The following is a 15,860-nucleotide window of genomic DNA, read 5'->3' as shown; positions in this document are numbered from 1 at the left end:
ATGGGAGGCATAAAAAACCTGAGTTAATGACCCCCTCTTTAGAGGCAGCAGATTGCTTTTTAGGTTGAGGACGTTACATGTTTCCATACATTTAATAATACACACAGAACACATTAGGGCCAAATGACAAAGTTCCCATTGTCAATCAAACCGGCTTCAAAAAAACCCTTCTAGACACATTACAATATCCCCTTTGTGGTTTCATTTTGTTACAGGTCTTTGTTGCCTGGATATCAGGTGATCATTCAATTTGTGTGTTCTCTGCATTAAACATCTCCATTAATTTAGATTTCCACCGTAGCCTATTGAAAGCGACGTGTGGAATCCTGTCCAAGGATAAATTAGGACTGTGTGTATAGTTGGACCACACTGTAGACAATTAAAAAGTATAACTCAGTTTCCGTTAAACCTTTTATAGTCCTTTTAATTTCGCGCTGAAAGCGTAAGTCTCGCGCAGCCACAGCAGGCGGTGCTCCAGGCGGGGGATATTCATCCACACACTCACTGACCATCACACTCAAACCGGTAAAAACAAACATGGCAAATATACATTAACTTAAAATATACATATGCACAGCGTTTATACGTGTTTATTCCTGTAATTTGGCTTAGCGGTGTTAATCAGCAATCGTCATGTATTTACACAAATAAACAACAGTTGTTAGTACAGCTTATAAATGTAGCTAATAAAAAGCCAGTTCAACTAAGCTAGCTTCTTCATAGTGCTATCAAAAAATAAGGAAGTGTCCTCAGGTGTTCGCTTGTGGAAAGAGAAAGTAATCACTAATCGCATTGTCAGCAGCACTGCGCTGACAAAGATGTAAACGTCCCGTGTTTTTTCAGATGTGATCACGCCTGCGTAGTCCATTAAAATGTTGGACTCCAATGACACCTTCTTTTCCCTGGACAATCTCTTCTTTGAAGGGCCTGTCGTCCACAAAGTGTGAGTAGAGGGAATACGGCCCAGCCCCCACTGCCAGAAAGATACACTCTCCCCTCTCTTAATTTGATTGGTTTGTTCTTTCTGACAGGAAGCCAATGTGCCAAGAGGCCAGTTCATGGAGGTTGGATGCTCCTCCATCCACCTCTCAGATCCCATGCACCCAGGACATCCAGAAAGAGGCAGAGACTCTCTCGTCCTTATGCAGTGTGTACTTCTTGTTACCTTCCTTTTCCTTAGGCTCAATAAACACCTCAGCTCTGGTACAATTAAAGTAAAATAATTTACATTTGTGACACGCTAACTATGGTTGCTTGAATATAGGCTTGCATACACCAAATGTGAATAAATGGATATTTGGCATACCAAGGATAATATTTACAATCAAAGAGACAGTGGAATTAACATTGTCAATCTTAATGATTACATTCACGGCGACGACTTGCCACCCCTATTGCAACAGCCATTTCACCTGCCAATCCGTTTCCTTGCAGATTTCTCAAAAAATGTATAAAAACGTATGTCTCTTCTTAAACATTCAGATGTCTTGGGGCCCTTCCCATCCAAATTCATCAGTTCTCACGGCCTACAAAACCATCAGGGAGATACAGGGAATAATCAGGGGTACAAGGGCGGGGCTGACTGTTTTTGGGGAGGCCAGGGTTACTTCAGCCACTCTGAGGGACGTGGAGATGAAACACCTCTGGACAATGGCCATGCCGCCGCTAACCGAAGGGCTTTGTATGAAGAATTTGGAGAAAGCACACCTCAACGAAGAAGGCAAGATTTAGTAATGTCTCTGTAACAAAAATAGTATTATTATAACAAACATGGTCATTTTGTGTAGATGTGTTATATGCACACTAAGGTCAGACATTTATCCTTTAAGAAGCTTCTTGCAAGCCTATTTTCTTCTTATTTTCCCCTCCATTTCACCTTCTTCCACTCCCCGACAGTTTATTTAAACCCTCCAGGGGTCAGGTGTTGCACGGCCAAATCGACCCCTCAAACATTGATGACCCCGGCAGCTGTACGAGCAGCCGCATCAGCAGTCAGACAACATCTAGGCCTCAAACTTTCCCCCCTTTGGTTGCCTTGGAGACCGAGCTGCCTCCTCCTTGTCATCAGCCTCCTCCCCCGGCGACTGCTCTCCAGTTGGCACCCCCTTTCTGCTCAGAGCCCCCCTTCTTCTCCCGCCCCTGTCTGGGCTTGTCTGCAGCACGTGGAAGCCGACCCCCCCCCCAGCCGGCGGTGGGGGAGATGCAGAGCATGGGCACAAAGAGAGCACACGTCCCCCCCATGACTCCCCAGCCCCTCTACATACAAGGTGCCACACACTGCCCTCCCTAACGTACACAGACCATGACATACCTTGAAAACACAGCAGGCTAGTTTGAACTGGTGCAGCTAATAACACTAGTGCTACAGCAAGCTAGCTGCCACATTGTGTTAGGCTTTGATGAGGGGAAACAAGGTGAGCTCCACCTAGTGACCGCTTTGTTGTGTTTTTCTGAGTGGCCACTAGGCGGTGGACCTTGTCAAACTCAACCACCTCCACTGGGATTGATGTTGTTTTGTCTGTAATACTAATGTTTATCTTTTTGTGTGGATTTTACAGGCTCAGCTGCGAAGGGTGTCTTGCGGCCTGTCTCCGAAATTTGTATCCTTTCTTTTGTACTTGTTTAGAAATCTGGGGATATAAAGCACCTTAGAATCATGTGTGAATATATAACAACTGTACATTTTGAGGTGGTCTATCCTGAATTGTTCTAAAACAGCAGCAAAGTTTAGATCTGTTTTCAAGGAGTTCCCGTATTTCAACCATGTTCAGTCGAAAGCTATGGATGATGTAAGTACAAACAGTGGTCAAATTGCTCTCACACTGTCAAGTAATTTACAAAAAGCCTTCATCAATATACTATCAGAAATGAGTTATGTTAGTGGAGTAAGTGTAGCTGCATTAATCATTACCAGTCTTTTCTCAGGTTCTTTACACAGGTAAGAACTTTGTGGCGTGTGCCCCTACTGGATCTGGGAAAACAGTGCTGTTTGAGCTCGCAATAATCCATCTTCTGATGGAGAGCTCTGAGCCTTGGAAGGATGTCAAGGCTGTCTACAGTGAGTAACTATGGATTGTATGTATCTGAATTGGATCAATGCTTAGAGATAGAACGACTGTATCTTTGTATTTATCATTTTGTTCCTGGTACTGGTTTCACTCACTGATTTAGCACATTACACTTAAATATACACCACCAAATTAAATTCCATAAATAAAAGTTGAAAAGTTATTTTAATTTCACATTAAAAAAAAAATCCTTTCGGCATTTATTGACTTAGATCAAGTAAGAGAAGGGCCAAATATTGGACATTTAATTTAAGCATGAAACACGTTGTGGTGAATTATTGTTCATGAATTTGGTAAAAATGATTTGTGAATAACACATTTGTTTCTTACTTAGAAATGAATGATGAGAACCTGATTTTGTAATAGTGGTCCCCCCCAGACTGGGAAAGATTTTCTTTATTCAGTCTTACTGGTAAATGCGTTGTTCTCAGAAAAACAACCACTTAAATCGTATATATGGCCTAGATAATCAGTTAATGTCATTAACACTAATTTGTAATAATTTTGCAAACTCTAGAAACCCTTTGTTTCTGTATTAAAGCTCTGTCTTTGTTCCGGTCCAGTGGCTCCAATCAAAGCTCTGTGCAGCCAGCGCTTTGAGGACTGGAAGCAGAAGTTTGGCCCGTTAGGGCTGACCTGCATGGAGCTGACCGGAGACACGGAGATTGATGACTTCTTTGAGATCCAAGATGCCCACATCATCATGACGACACCTGTGAGTGACAGAGCTTGGACATTCATGGTCTTAATTGGTAACATGTTCATACAGTCCAGTGAAATGCAGTAATCCTAAACAGGCTTGGAACAAATAAAGAACAAATATAAAGAAACAACTCTTGTAGTACAAGGGGGAAGGTAAAATACTATAACTACATTGAATATTAAGCGTATACAGCTACTTATACATATACACAGTATTGTAATAGTCCAAGGGAAATATTAAACTCACATCCTGAGTATATGTCACAGATTGTGAGTCCGTTATCCAGGACCACCATGAATCACACCAGATTTATTCATTGGAAATTAGCGATTCTATGTGGTTTCTATGTGTCTCAGGAGAAGTGGGACAGTATGAGCAGGAGATGGAGAGACAACTGTCTTCTGCAGCTCATCAGACTCTTCCTCATCGACGAGGTCAGGCAGGGGTTAATACTTTACATGTAATCTAATACCGCACTTTGGCCTACTGATCAAAGTGCATACTAGACAATCTGTATCGATGTCGGTCTACATGGTATCGCTGGTCGTTGACCCTTGGCCTTGGATAAAAGACGTCTTTGAATGCATTGTCATATCTTAAGATGTTTAAACAGTAAAAGTTCATGTCACTGTAATAGCATAGTACAAACCACCCTCTTGTCTATAATGCATAATAACCCAGTCCTCGTGAGACCATCCAAGTTCTCATTGGGTTTCTCTCTGCAGATCAGTCTGGCCTCAATCCCGTTGGTGGGCAAAATGTAAACATGATACGACCAATCAGCGCTAAGGGGAGGGAATTTCAGTTCATGAAGAGTCTTCCTACACTGCAGCCTACATTGATGAATAAAAATAACCGATTGTGATTCCCGAGGAGACTTTAGTTATCTACAGAGCAATCCAAATGTTTTTGATCCAGAATGTACTGACCAACGGTGTTAAGAGATTAACGGAATTCTTGATTGCCTTCTCTCAGAGCCTCAGAGGAGAATATATTTTTGCTTTACAGCTATTCAGCCTCAGCAATAGTGAAGAGAGTAGATGCGTCAATCTGATTAGGCTGTAGTCTTTTGAACAACATAAGGCTCCATATTTTGAAAGCAATTACTGCCCAGCGAAGGCTAGGATGATTTTCATTGCGAAACCTCAAACCTGAAGTGGTTAGATTTTTTGAAAGGTTCCTGGAGCTCAACGACCTCTGCCTGACCTCTGCTTGAGCTAGAAACCTAACCCCTAGCTGCTCCTCCATGGCCTCCCAGAGGCCCACAGCCAGTCTCCGTCTGACCCCCCCAGGTGCACGTGGTGAAGGACGTGACCCGCGGGCCCACGCTGGAGGTGGTGGTGAGCAGGATGAAGGCGGTGCACGCTCACCGGCCGGCAGGGCGCCCACAGCCAGACCTGTCCGTCAGGCTGGTGGCCGTGTCAGCAACCATACCCAACATCTCTGATGTAAGTGGAGGCCTGATGGGATATTGAAGCGGTTAAATGACTTCAGGGATAGATTAGAGTTAGTTAATAGTTAGATAGATATTTCATTGTATTTAATCCACCTTGTTTTAAATTGTAACAACAATTTTAAACCCCCATCGCCAATGAAGAATCCCTGATGTCCTTTTCTTAGACTGAATAAAGTTTCTTTAATATTGACGCCCCTCGGTTTAAAGACAAAGGTTTCTTGACTAAATGCACTGTTATTAAAATATTGTGCAAATTAATGCAAAATCAACTATAGCTTAACAAGATTGCTGTTTTACTTGAATGACATCAGGTGGCAGTTGTATCCATGTATAGTGTAAAATCATACAGCAGTAGTTTGTTCATACATAACGTCCTGAGTGTGGGTGCCTCTACATTTGTGTGTGTGTGTGTGTGTGTGTGTGTGTGTGTGTGTGTGTGTGTGTGTGTGTGTGTGTGTGTGTGTGTGTGTGTGTGTGTGTGTGTGTGTGTGTGTGCGTGCGTGCGTGCGTGCGTGCGTGTGCGTGTGCGTGTGCGTGTGTGTGTTGGAGTGCCTGTGTGCAGATGGCTGAGTGGCTGTGTAACGAGAGCGGCCCGGCCTCCTACCTGGACATGGACGAGAGCTACCGGCCGGTGGAGCTCAGGAAGGTGGTGCTGGGCTTCCCCTGCAGCCCCAACCAGAACGACTTCAAGTTTGACCTGTCACTCAACTACAAGATGGCCAACATCATACAGACCTACTCGGACCAGAAGCCTGCTTTAGTGGTGGGTGGGGTCTTTTCTGTTTCGGTTTTTATTTGGGCATAGATGAGATCAAATATTCATACGTATGCATACTTCATATTCAATATTCAAATCTCAACTTTTTTGAATGATACTTTCTGTTGAATGTTTCCTGGTAGTTCTGCTCCACCAGGAAAGGAGTCCAGCAGTCTGCAACGGTGCTAGCCAAGGATGCCAGATTCATAATGAGCATTGAACACAAGCAGAGGTTGTATACACTTAACTACTTGGTTTACAAGTCATTACTGCGGTTAAACAGCAGCATAATGAACTATGTGTCTGTGTACATTTTGGCAGACTGATGAAATATGCAAACTCCATCTTGGATTCCAAACTGAGAGGTAGGCTATTCTTGACAATGATGTCAACATGAACTCCAGTTTGTGTTTAATCCATCCTTTCTTAGTCCTTTCAAGGATTTGTCTGTAATTTTTTGTGCAAAAGCACAAAGGTTATCTTAAAGAAACGAATACAAACTCAACCACCTAAGATCAAGAACGTAAGGACAACTCCAGATCTGTATTGGTAGTGGATGTTATAGTATTACTAATCCAGACCGTATCTTGGGTGTTTTACTGCAGACCTGATGATGCTTGGTGTGGGGTACCACCACGCAGGAGTGGACGTTTCAGACAGGAAGATGGTGGAGGAGGCCTTCACCCGGGGAGACCTGCCTGTTCTCTGTAAGAAGGATCACTGCCCTGTTCTCAAACCAGACATTAGATGGGAAACGTACTAGTGACTCATTTACTTCATTCTTGCTACAATGTTAATACTGAGCAATGTAGAATGATTGATAGTAAACCGTATAAGCTGTGATAATGTTAAGTAAAAATGTTAATGCATCTATTACATTTAGAGATATCCCATTTAATTTATAACCAAAAAATGCCTAATGGAAACGACAAATAGAAAGTTGGTATCAATAACCCAGCTCCATTGTCCTGTAAATGACAAAGTGCCATTCTCCCTGTGGTTCCTCTCTCTCCGGGCTCCCAGTCACCACCAGCACGCTGGCCATGGGTGTAAACCTGCCGGCCCACCTGGTGGTGGTCAAGTCCACCATGCACTATGTGTCAGGCTCCTGTGAGGAGTACAGTGAGGCTGACATGCTGCAGATGATAGGACGAGCTGGGAGGCCACAGGTAGAGAGATTAGACAGAGATCCTCACAAGAGCTTCAAGCCATCATCTATGATATTGATATGCATAGTGCTATGACTATGGAGGCAAAATAACACCTGCTTCCAACCTGTGGCCAAAGATTTCACCTTTTGGCAACTCAAAGATTCAGGGTTATTAAAACCATTGCACAACCGACTGATTATTCCACTCATGAAGGTCAAAAGGAAACATTCTAAAAGAAAACGCTGGATCCTACTGTGTATTATTATACATAAAAATAAAAAATAAATTATAATGTAATGTCTTGGTGGGTTGCATATCCTTTGACTCCCAAGTGCTGCTGCGAGAACAAGAAATCTCTGTGCTACTCTTAAACTGCCCCTTTACTCTAACCAAACAGCTAGATCAAACCTTGTTCCAACAGTGGAGATGTCACTTGGCTCAAATTAGAAACAATCAATCAATTGCATTAACCTGTGTAATTAAATCAATTATTGTTGAAATGACCTACACACTTTGTTTTGTTGCGGTTATAATTGTATACATTTATTTATGACTAGTTTGACACGTCAGCGACTGCAGTGATCATGACCAAGAGCCATACCAAAGACAAGTACATGAGGCTGATGAACGGGGTGGAGATCATTGAAAGCAGGTATAAGAATCAAAACAATCTAACCTGATTTCAGGCTGCTGTTATCTCCTTTCCTCTGTCTCAAAGAAACACTCACACACAATAAAATCTCAAATTTTTCAAACCAAACCCGATTATCGGTGTTAAAGTGAAAAAATATCTATCTTTTTTAAGTTTGGATTTTATTTGAAGAATAACCATGATTAACAAAAGCAAAATAAATAACACACATCTCCCACTCTGCTGCTTGCCTCAGTTTAAGATGTTGGTATAAATGTGATGTGCTGCTGCTTATGGTTGCCACAGACTCTGCACAATCACCTTTTTTAGTGCGTGCTGCCATGTTGATATTTAACCATTAATTCGAATTTCGATTAAAAATCGATGAATCGCCCAGCTCTAACACACGCACACACACACACACTAGTACGATCCCTGCTAGTTCGATCCCTTGCTCCTCCTAGCTGGGGGTCGAGGTGTCCCTGAGCAAGACACCTCACCCCAACTGCTCCCGACGAGCTGGCTGTCGGTTTGCATGGTTGACAACGCCGTCGGCGTGTGTATATGTGGATGAATGGGTGAATGTCGGGCAACGTTGTGAAGCGCTTTGAGTAGCCACTAGTTAGAAAGCGCTATATAACTGCAGACCATTCACCACCTATCTCTCATATCTCCAGCCTCCACGGCCACCTGGTGGAACACCTGAATGCAGAGATCGTCCTGCAGACCATCAGTGACGTCAGCATGGCCCTGGACTGGATCCGCTCCACCTTCCTGTACATCCGGGCCCTCAGGAACCCCCAGCACTACGGTCCGCCCGGCTCCCTCCACACCGGGCCCCAGGACCCAGGACCCAATGGGCCCACGTTCAGGGCCCCACACCATAGTCTCACAAATACCTCTTTAGGTTCATATCTTAACTGATGGCAGACCAGCTGAGGCCACCTGCTTATGCTTCATATGCTTTTCACAGATCATGTAGCAGGAGTAGGGGATCTGTAAACATATAATTGGCAAACACAAGGGCCTGCACTTTAAATCTTTGTCTGTAAAGGTTTTGTTTAGACTGTCAACAAAATTGCATGGGTTAACTCTAGGCCTTGGTTTTCTGCCCAGGCTCGTTGCCCTCCCCCCAAGAAGTTATGCTGTAACATTAGTACTGCTTGGATCTGACATTACATATAGGACAATTGCTGGTATTTTATTACAGATTTTTGACTCTTAAGTACAGCTATAAAATACACCTTATTCATACTTTTCTAAATGAGCCACTCTATCCTTTAATATTGTATTTAGATTTTAAGTCTATCAATTCATATTGTAGGGTTCTCACCCGACCTGGATCGGAATGGAATTGAAGCGAAACTGCAAGGTGAGCTAAATATTATCATAGAATTTGAAATAATAATAATAATAAAATATACATTAGGGTGCATCAAATTTCAATGGAAATTTTTTTATTTCAAAATATCAATTTGGCTGGCATTGCACTTTGTTCCAATTAACATAAAAGTGACTTTTGCAAAGTTTTGAGGAATTCCATTGAGATTTAGGGGTGGCACCTAACACATGAACATTTGCAATTTTTACTCTAATTGCCTAAAGGTTGACCTGGAAATGTTGAGTACAGTGAACTTTTACACAGTTGCATGTTCAATAGGGTTACCAAAGTAAAAGTTGTTTGTTTGCCCTTTGGGCAACTTGGGCATTTCTCAGAATTCTACTTTCAAGATTCTCCATTAATTTGTTTTATAGACTAAATGAATGGAGTTCAATGGGACATGTTCACGTGGCCTTACCCTGAATTTTGTGCAGCAGTGATGGATGTCGGACAAACACATAAAGTTTAATTGACTATATTGTTAAACACAAGGGGTGATGCTGACACACTTAAAATAACAAACCCTCTCTAGTGGCTTACTCACTGGCAACTAACAGTACCTAATGGTAAGAGCTGACACTAACTAAACTTCAAACTTAATTGCTCAGTCTGTGCCAGAGTCTGCTCCACTAAGCAACATCACCTGGGAGAAAGAGAGAGGAAATGGAACCTGAACTCTGAACCTAGCCAGTGCATCTCCCCCCAGATATGCCTCCCACCCACCGCCCTAGAGTAACCGTCCTATTCAGGGATTAGCTTGCGTTTTTAGCGGTGGAGGTTCTGCTGTTGGTTGCGGTCATTTTCAACTGCCTGCAGCACAATATGCAGGTGCTGCTCCTCCCATGCCACTGCAACGAAGTCGGATGTGAGCTTGACGCCACACTTGGCACAGTCATTGACCACGTTCATTGCACGTACATTGACCTCACTTAATTGAACGCAGCATTAATGTGCAGTTGGTGCATTCGAAAGCAGCAATCCTTATTGGCGAGGTCAGCCAAGCTGGTGATTGGCAAGAGGGTGGGGAACTTTGGCTTGACAAAGCCAGTGCCAAAGCGCTGCCCAGGGATGTGCATGGGGAGATCAGCGGGCTTGTGCTACAAGATTGCTCTGGCAAGTGCACACTTGTCATCATTGGGCACCTTTCTGCTGAAGAGAGCCAGGGGTAGCATCTCAACAGTTAGGTACCAGCGATGCCTCTCCATCGCCTTGATCGCGGATGCTGCAATGCCCTCATCTACAGCCTTGTATGCCTGCAGGTGGTGGTAGAGTGTCAGGTCATTCCAGGCAGCATCTACAGCTTTCTCGCAGGTCAACCACCACTTTGCATAGATGTGTCTAATGAAAATGGCAAATGCCCAAATCTTCGGCACCTGCTACCGCGTGTGGTGATTGTGCCCTGGGGAAGCAACACGATGTGCTTCTCCATCAAAGCCAGCTTGAGTGTATAGAGCAGCTTGGCCATCCATCGTGCCTTGTGGAGCGCTCCCGGTTATTGGAAGGTCACTGCAGTCTGCTCTTCACCATCTGCATCCAGATACACAAGACACAGTTGCACAAACTCATGGTAGTCACCTCGCTTGTGGTCAGTGACTTATTTTGCGCACCTGACAAGTTCAGCACGTAAATTGCCCAGGAGTGGTTGCTCGTGTTGCCAGGAATGTAGCGGGACCAGTAGCTGCTGTATTCTTGTGGTAATAGGTTACATTTCTGTCAGAGACGTGTGAACAAGGTAACCTCTGGCGAGCATGATGTCTCCACCTTCAGGTCTGTGAAAACCTGGTTCAGGAGGACCTCACCAATGTGGTGCCGGCACCCAGACCAAAGCTGTGGTCGGCCCAGTGAGAGCTGTATGGCAATGCAGGCTGCTGTGAGATGGCCAGTGTTTGAGGTAATGGTGTCAAAGGCCATGTTGCCAACCTGGTCAGCGCACCACCAGTCCTGCAGCAACTTGCATGTCAACCGGGCAATGATCACTCCACGTGCCTCATTGGTCTAATTCTTATCGCCGGGACACCAAGCAGTTTCAGCCGCTCTGCATTTCCAACCACTGTAAGACGCTCCTCCACCTGGCGCACATTGCTGAGCATCGGTGTTAACTTGGTGTCCACTGCTTGTGCTGTTCCTCACTGATTGTCTCCAGCTCTTTGCGTCTTGATCGGTGAGCTGTTTCGTAAGATGCAGAGAGAGTCTACATTCACCGCCTGACACTGCAACAAGGCCACGTGTGAATGCAGCCTGTTGCATTGGTGACATCCTCAACCTTGTAGCCAATGACACGACACTTGGTCGGCTAAGGAAGTCAGGTGGAATTAAGACGTTTGTTCCAGTCTTCTTATGCTTGTGGGATGGCTCAGATGGTGGAAAGACTGTGTCAGTATCCTCCTCTGACTCCTCATCACTCTCCGACTCCAAGCTTGACATTGCCGTCATCTCCTCCAGCTCCTTTACACAGCCGGCTGTTTGGCTGCAGCGGCACCTTGACGCTCCTCTCACTGCTTCACCTTGAGCTGCAGCTTTTTGTCCAATACACCAAATGTGGCCACTCTGTCAGTCTTCATGCTGGCCAAGAAAGCTAGGTCTTCTGGGTTATCAATCAGGTTTTCGACCTTTGAAGGCCACAACGGAAATGTGACATCAAGTCTTCACTTCATGTCCAGGGAGATTTTCAGCAGCTTGTTGTTAGCATTGACTAAGTCTACCATCTTGTGGCACGCTTGTGTGTGCCAATACCTATTAATACAACTTGATGACACAATGACACAACTACAGATATGATAGTAATGTGTAATATTGCATACCCAACACAGAAAGATCACCTCAAACAGAAAGATCACCTCAGTTTTCTTAAGATGTAGTATTGTTTACCTCAGATCTCCATGGCGACCATTGAGCACTGTTAACCACTTTATCCAACAAAAACAGATGTGTGGTGGCCCCCCTAAATCATCATGTACTGGAAAAATATTTTGCATATGTTGTTTCTACATATATTGGAACACTTATAGCACCCAGCCATATCAAAATTCAAGAATTGTGTTTTTTGATGCACCCTAATATACATCCCTTTAGGTTGGTTGCTTTAATATTGGTTTAAAGAATTATTCCGTATATCATATAGAACTGATTTCCATGATGGATCACAACGCCAAAGGCCTTTGTGATCAATATCTTCTCCATTGAGGTTCAAACCTATGTGAGAATGAGAATGCACCTTCAATGTAGTGTGAGGTGGCTCCAATGCGCCTCCTCTCTTGCCTTAGAGCTGTGTCTAAAAAACCTCCAGTCCCTGTCCTCCATTGGTCTGATCAGCATGGACGAGGACGTCAACATCAAGCCCACAGGTGGGTTCCTGAACGTACAGCTGAGGTCCCTAGTGTCCCCTGGTTGCTGATAGGTTTTGACTGTGACTACGTCATTATCAGACTCAGAACTCTTGATTGTTCTTATGAAAAACTGGAATTATACATGATTGAAGTGCACACATGACACATAAGACACTAAATATGGAGAAAAAGCAAACAGATCTACTACCCACAGGCTTATTGAAGAAGGGGTATTTTGTATGGTCTGTGATGTTTGTACTGCTGGTTGTGCTTCCCCCAGAGGCTGGCCGGCTGATGGCCAAGTACTGCCTGGCGTTTGACACCATGAAGCAGTTTAACGGCGTGAATGGCCACGAGACGCTGGCTGAGATGGTAGGGAGCATGGGAAATGGGTCATTTATTACTCATTATTACATGTTGAATTACCCCATTCTGATGGAAATACGCTTCAGCCCTCTGTTATTTATATATACTAGACCGCTGCTATGAATGATCGACAATTGCTTTGTATGCTATTTCCAACCCTATTATCTCAACATTAAACAGGACACAACATTCTTTTTTTTTTTTTTAATCAATCCAAATATTTCTTATATTTTTTGTGTAGTTGCCGTGTAATAACCGAGATCATGAACATTGTCATTATCACAAACTAAACCCAGACAGGGTGATGCAGGACCCCAACGCGATGCGGAGGGGTCTGGATTATAATAATCACCATTATATTGATGTAAATAATACTCATATTTAGGACTATTATTCAAATCAGTTAATAATAGATGATTTTCTAGGATCTGAAGGCTGTGTAGATCTCCAGCTGGAACGCCGTGCTCTGATTGCAGGTGGAGCTGGTGTCAAAGAGCAGAGAGTTCAGCGACGTCCAGCTGAGAGTGAGCGAGAAGAGAACCCTGAACACGCTGAACAAGGATAAGAACCGTGTCACCATCAGGTCAGAGCCCTCCCCACATGGGTTTAGAACAAACTTGCAGAATAAATGGTAAATGGACTGCATTTATATAGCGCTTTTCTAACCAGTGGCCCCTCAAAGCGCTTTACAAGATTGCCTGATCATCAGCCATCCATGCATACATTCACGGCGGTGTCAACCATACAAGGCAACAACCAGCTCGTCAAGAGCAGTCAGGGTGAGGTGTCTCGAACAGAGACATCTCGACACTGGGAGGAGCCGGGGATCGACCTAGCAACCGAACACGATGTGGGAACGTGTTCAGATACAGCAGCTTGGTTGATATGGTTCTCTGGTGTTTGGCTTCTTCTAATTCAGAGGCAGTATCATTTGGGACTAGAAACACACTGGCAACTATTTGACGCAACTTTTATCTTCCAATAGGTTTCCTTTGGACGGGAAAATACGAACCAATGAGATGAAAGTGAATTGGTAATTGCAAATATATAATTCTATATTTATTTTTGGGTTTATTTCTGTTGATGGTAAAATAAGGATGAAGACCTTAGGCTTTGGCTTACTAACTAGATTCCAAGGAGCTATTCCCTCTGTTCACTAAACATTGATTATTTATTTAACTTACTCTTCTAGTTTGATTCAGGCCCAGCTGGGCTCAATCCCAATACAAGAGTTTGGACTTTCACAAGATACAGCCAAGATCTTCAGAAACGGAACACGCATCAGCAAATGTACGTATGGTCACAGGGATACAATCCTTCACATATGGACTCTGGATGCCCTTCAAAGGTTTTTTAATTGCCCATTAATGATAGTTTACCATTTCCATTACAGATGTATTGGTTTGTTTTTGAGATTGACACCCTGTATCAACCTGCGTTGCCCCTTTCAGGCCTGTCAGAGTTCCTGATGCAGCGCTCGAAGCTGGGGCTCTCTGCTCAGCTGAGCTCCCTGATGCTGGCCAAGTGTTTCAGGGCCAAACTGTGGGAGGACTCCCCCTACGTTTCCAAACAGCTGGAGAAAATAGGTGGGTGCATGTCTGTGTCACTGTCATCAACACCAGTTGTGATAGAATACGCAGCCCATTGAGGACGTATGGTTAATATCCAGTGTGCTCCTCCAGGCCTCACCCTGTCCACTGCCATGGTGAACGCTGGATTGACCACCTTCAGCAGAATAGAGCACACCCATCCCAGAGAGCTGGAGCTGGTCAGTCACCTAATCAGGGCGTTTAGCAGACGCTTTTATCCAAAGCGCCTTACATCGGTTAATACACACATTCACACACCGACGGCAGAGTCAACCATGCAAGGCGACAGCCAGCTCGTCAGGAGCAGTTAGGGTTAAGTGTCTTGCTCAGGGACACATCAACACTCAGCTAGGAGGAGCCGGGGATCGAACTAGCAACCTTTCGGTTACAAGACAGCTGCTCTACCTCCTGAGCTAAGCCGACCCCGGCTGGACCACAGGCACACTTTTTGTGTTTTGCACCACAGTCCAAGCCTAATCTAACCGGTATTCAGGGAAGAGGGTATTACACACTGCTACATGATGTCAGCTGTTTGAACTGAGTATTTCTTACTGATTAATTTTTGAATAATGAGTGCAGCTTAAAAGAGCTCACTTTTGGATGTAAGGCTGCCTTTTTATCCAACCATTAAATTATTACTACCATGTTACAAAACTTCACTAGTAGGACTGATTGTAATGTGAATATGAGCACCCCGATTCATTTTGTCTTCACAGATTGTGAACAGACATCCTCCTTTCGGAAACCAAATCAAAGAATCTGTGGTGAACCTCCCCAAGTATGAAGTGAGCTTGGAGCAGGTAAATTATGATGCACCCGCATCAATGAGACCAGAATTTTCATACATTGCATTACAAATACCATTTCTTTTTGTGTGGTTTAAAGCTTTGACCCATCCGATTACCTCTATTCATCTATTGCATAAGCCTTGAAGTTCTGGCTGCTTATTAGGGCACAGAGAAGACTGCAGCAAAAGTACCACAGCATGGACTCGCCTCGACCCCACCAAACCCATTGCACTGCTAAGGACCGTCAACCATTCTTTCAAGGCCATCTTTATGTCCTTAGCTCCCGAGGTACAGCTGTGCCACGGCGGAGATGGTGGTGACGGTGAAAATGAAGAACCTGGAGCAGCTTCTGTCCAGGAAGACGGCCCCGGACCGCCAGCACCACTTCACCCTGATCATGGGAGACTCGGACAACAGAGTGGTCTTCCTGCAGAGACTCACGTGAGAGCAACGCCTCTACGGCTCTCCTCTGATGGGGAGACTCTTTGTGCCCCCCTCACTCTTTATTCCTACTCCGTCCTCTCTCTCTTTCTCTCTCTCTCTTTGCTCTCGCTTCATATCGCACACCACACACACACACACACACACATGTATACACACACCTACACAACCACACGCACACACAATGCATGTGCACTCAGAGA

At 44.3% G+C, this 15,860-nt stretch overlaps 1 protein-coding gene and 1 long non-coding RNA gene across 2 annotated transcripts in view; both read left to right on the top strand.

The window, feature by feature from the left end:
- The first annotated feature begins 166 nt into the window (after positions 1–166).
- Positions 167–1,736, top strand: LOC132463465 (uncharacterized). Its single transcript, XR_009527032.1, has 3 exons — positions 167–943; positions 1,032–1,147; positions 1,483–1,736. It is a non-coding gene; the product is annotated as an uncharacterized LOC132463465 (long non-coding RNA).
- A 335-nt stretch (positions 1,737–2,071) lies between these two features.
- Positions 2,072–15,860, top strand: part of hfm1 (helicase for meiosis 1) — an 18,295-nt gene continuing 4,506 nt past the window's right edge. Inside the window, exons 1-24 of the mRNA XM_060059661.1 lie at positions 2,072–2,267; positions 2,559–2,600; positions 2,719–2,789; positions 2,926–3,058; positions 3,632–3,783; positions 4,128–4,205; positions 5,064–5,219; positions 5,790–5,990; positions 6,128–6,216; positions 6,306–6,349; positions 6,590–6,691; positions 7,008–7,153; positions 7,693–7,787; positions 8,444–8,577; positions 9,091–9,138; positions 12,411–12,491; positions 12,754–12,845; positions 13,316–13,422; positions 13,825–13,872; positions 14,032–14,129; positions 14,291–14,425; positions 14,522–14,607; positions 15,145–15,228; positions 15,497–15,657. Of these exons, the coding sequence (XP_059915644.1) occupies positions 2,201–2,267; positions 2,559–2,600; positions 2,719–2,789; positions 2,926–3,058; positions 3,632–3,783; positions 4,128–4,205; positions 5,064–5,219; positions 5,790–5,990; positions 6,128–6,216; positions 6,306–6,349; positions 6,590–6,691; positions 7,008–7,153; positions 7,693–7,787; positions 8,444–8,577; positions 9,091–9,138; positions 12,411–12,491; positions 12,754–12,845; positions 13,316–13,422; positions 13,825–13,872; positions 14,032–14,129; positions 14,291–14,425; positions 14,522–14,607; positions 15,145–15,228; positions 15,497–15,657 (2,450 nt within the window). The 5' untranslated portion in view covers positions 2,072–2,200. The remainder of the gene's footprint in view (positions 2,268–2,558; positions 2,601–2,718; positions 2,790–2,925; positions 3,059–3,631; positions 3,784–4,127; positions 4,206–5,063; positions 5,220–5,789; positions 5,991–6,127; positions 6,217–6,305; positions 6,350–6,589; positions 6,692–7,007; positions 7,154–7,692; positions 7,788–8,443; positions 8,578–9,090; positions 9,139–12,410; positions 12,492–12,753; positions 12,846–13,315; positions 13,423–13,824; positions 13,873–14,031; positions 14,130–14,290; positions 14,426–14,521; positions 14,608–15,144; positions 15,229–15,496; positions 15,658–15,860) is intronic.

Source organism: Gadus macrocephalus, chromosome 8, assembly GCF_031168955.1.
Source record: "Gadus macrocephalus chromosome 8, ASM3116895v1".
Classification (NCBI taxonomy): Eukaryota; Metazoa; Chordata; class Actinopteri; order Gadiformes; family Gadidae; genus Gadus; species Gadus macrocephalus.
Note: the sequence above shows the minus strand (reverse complement) of the source record. Positions and strands in the feature narration are given on the sequence as shown.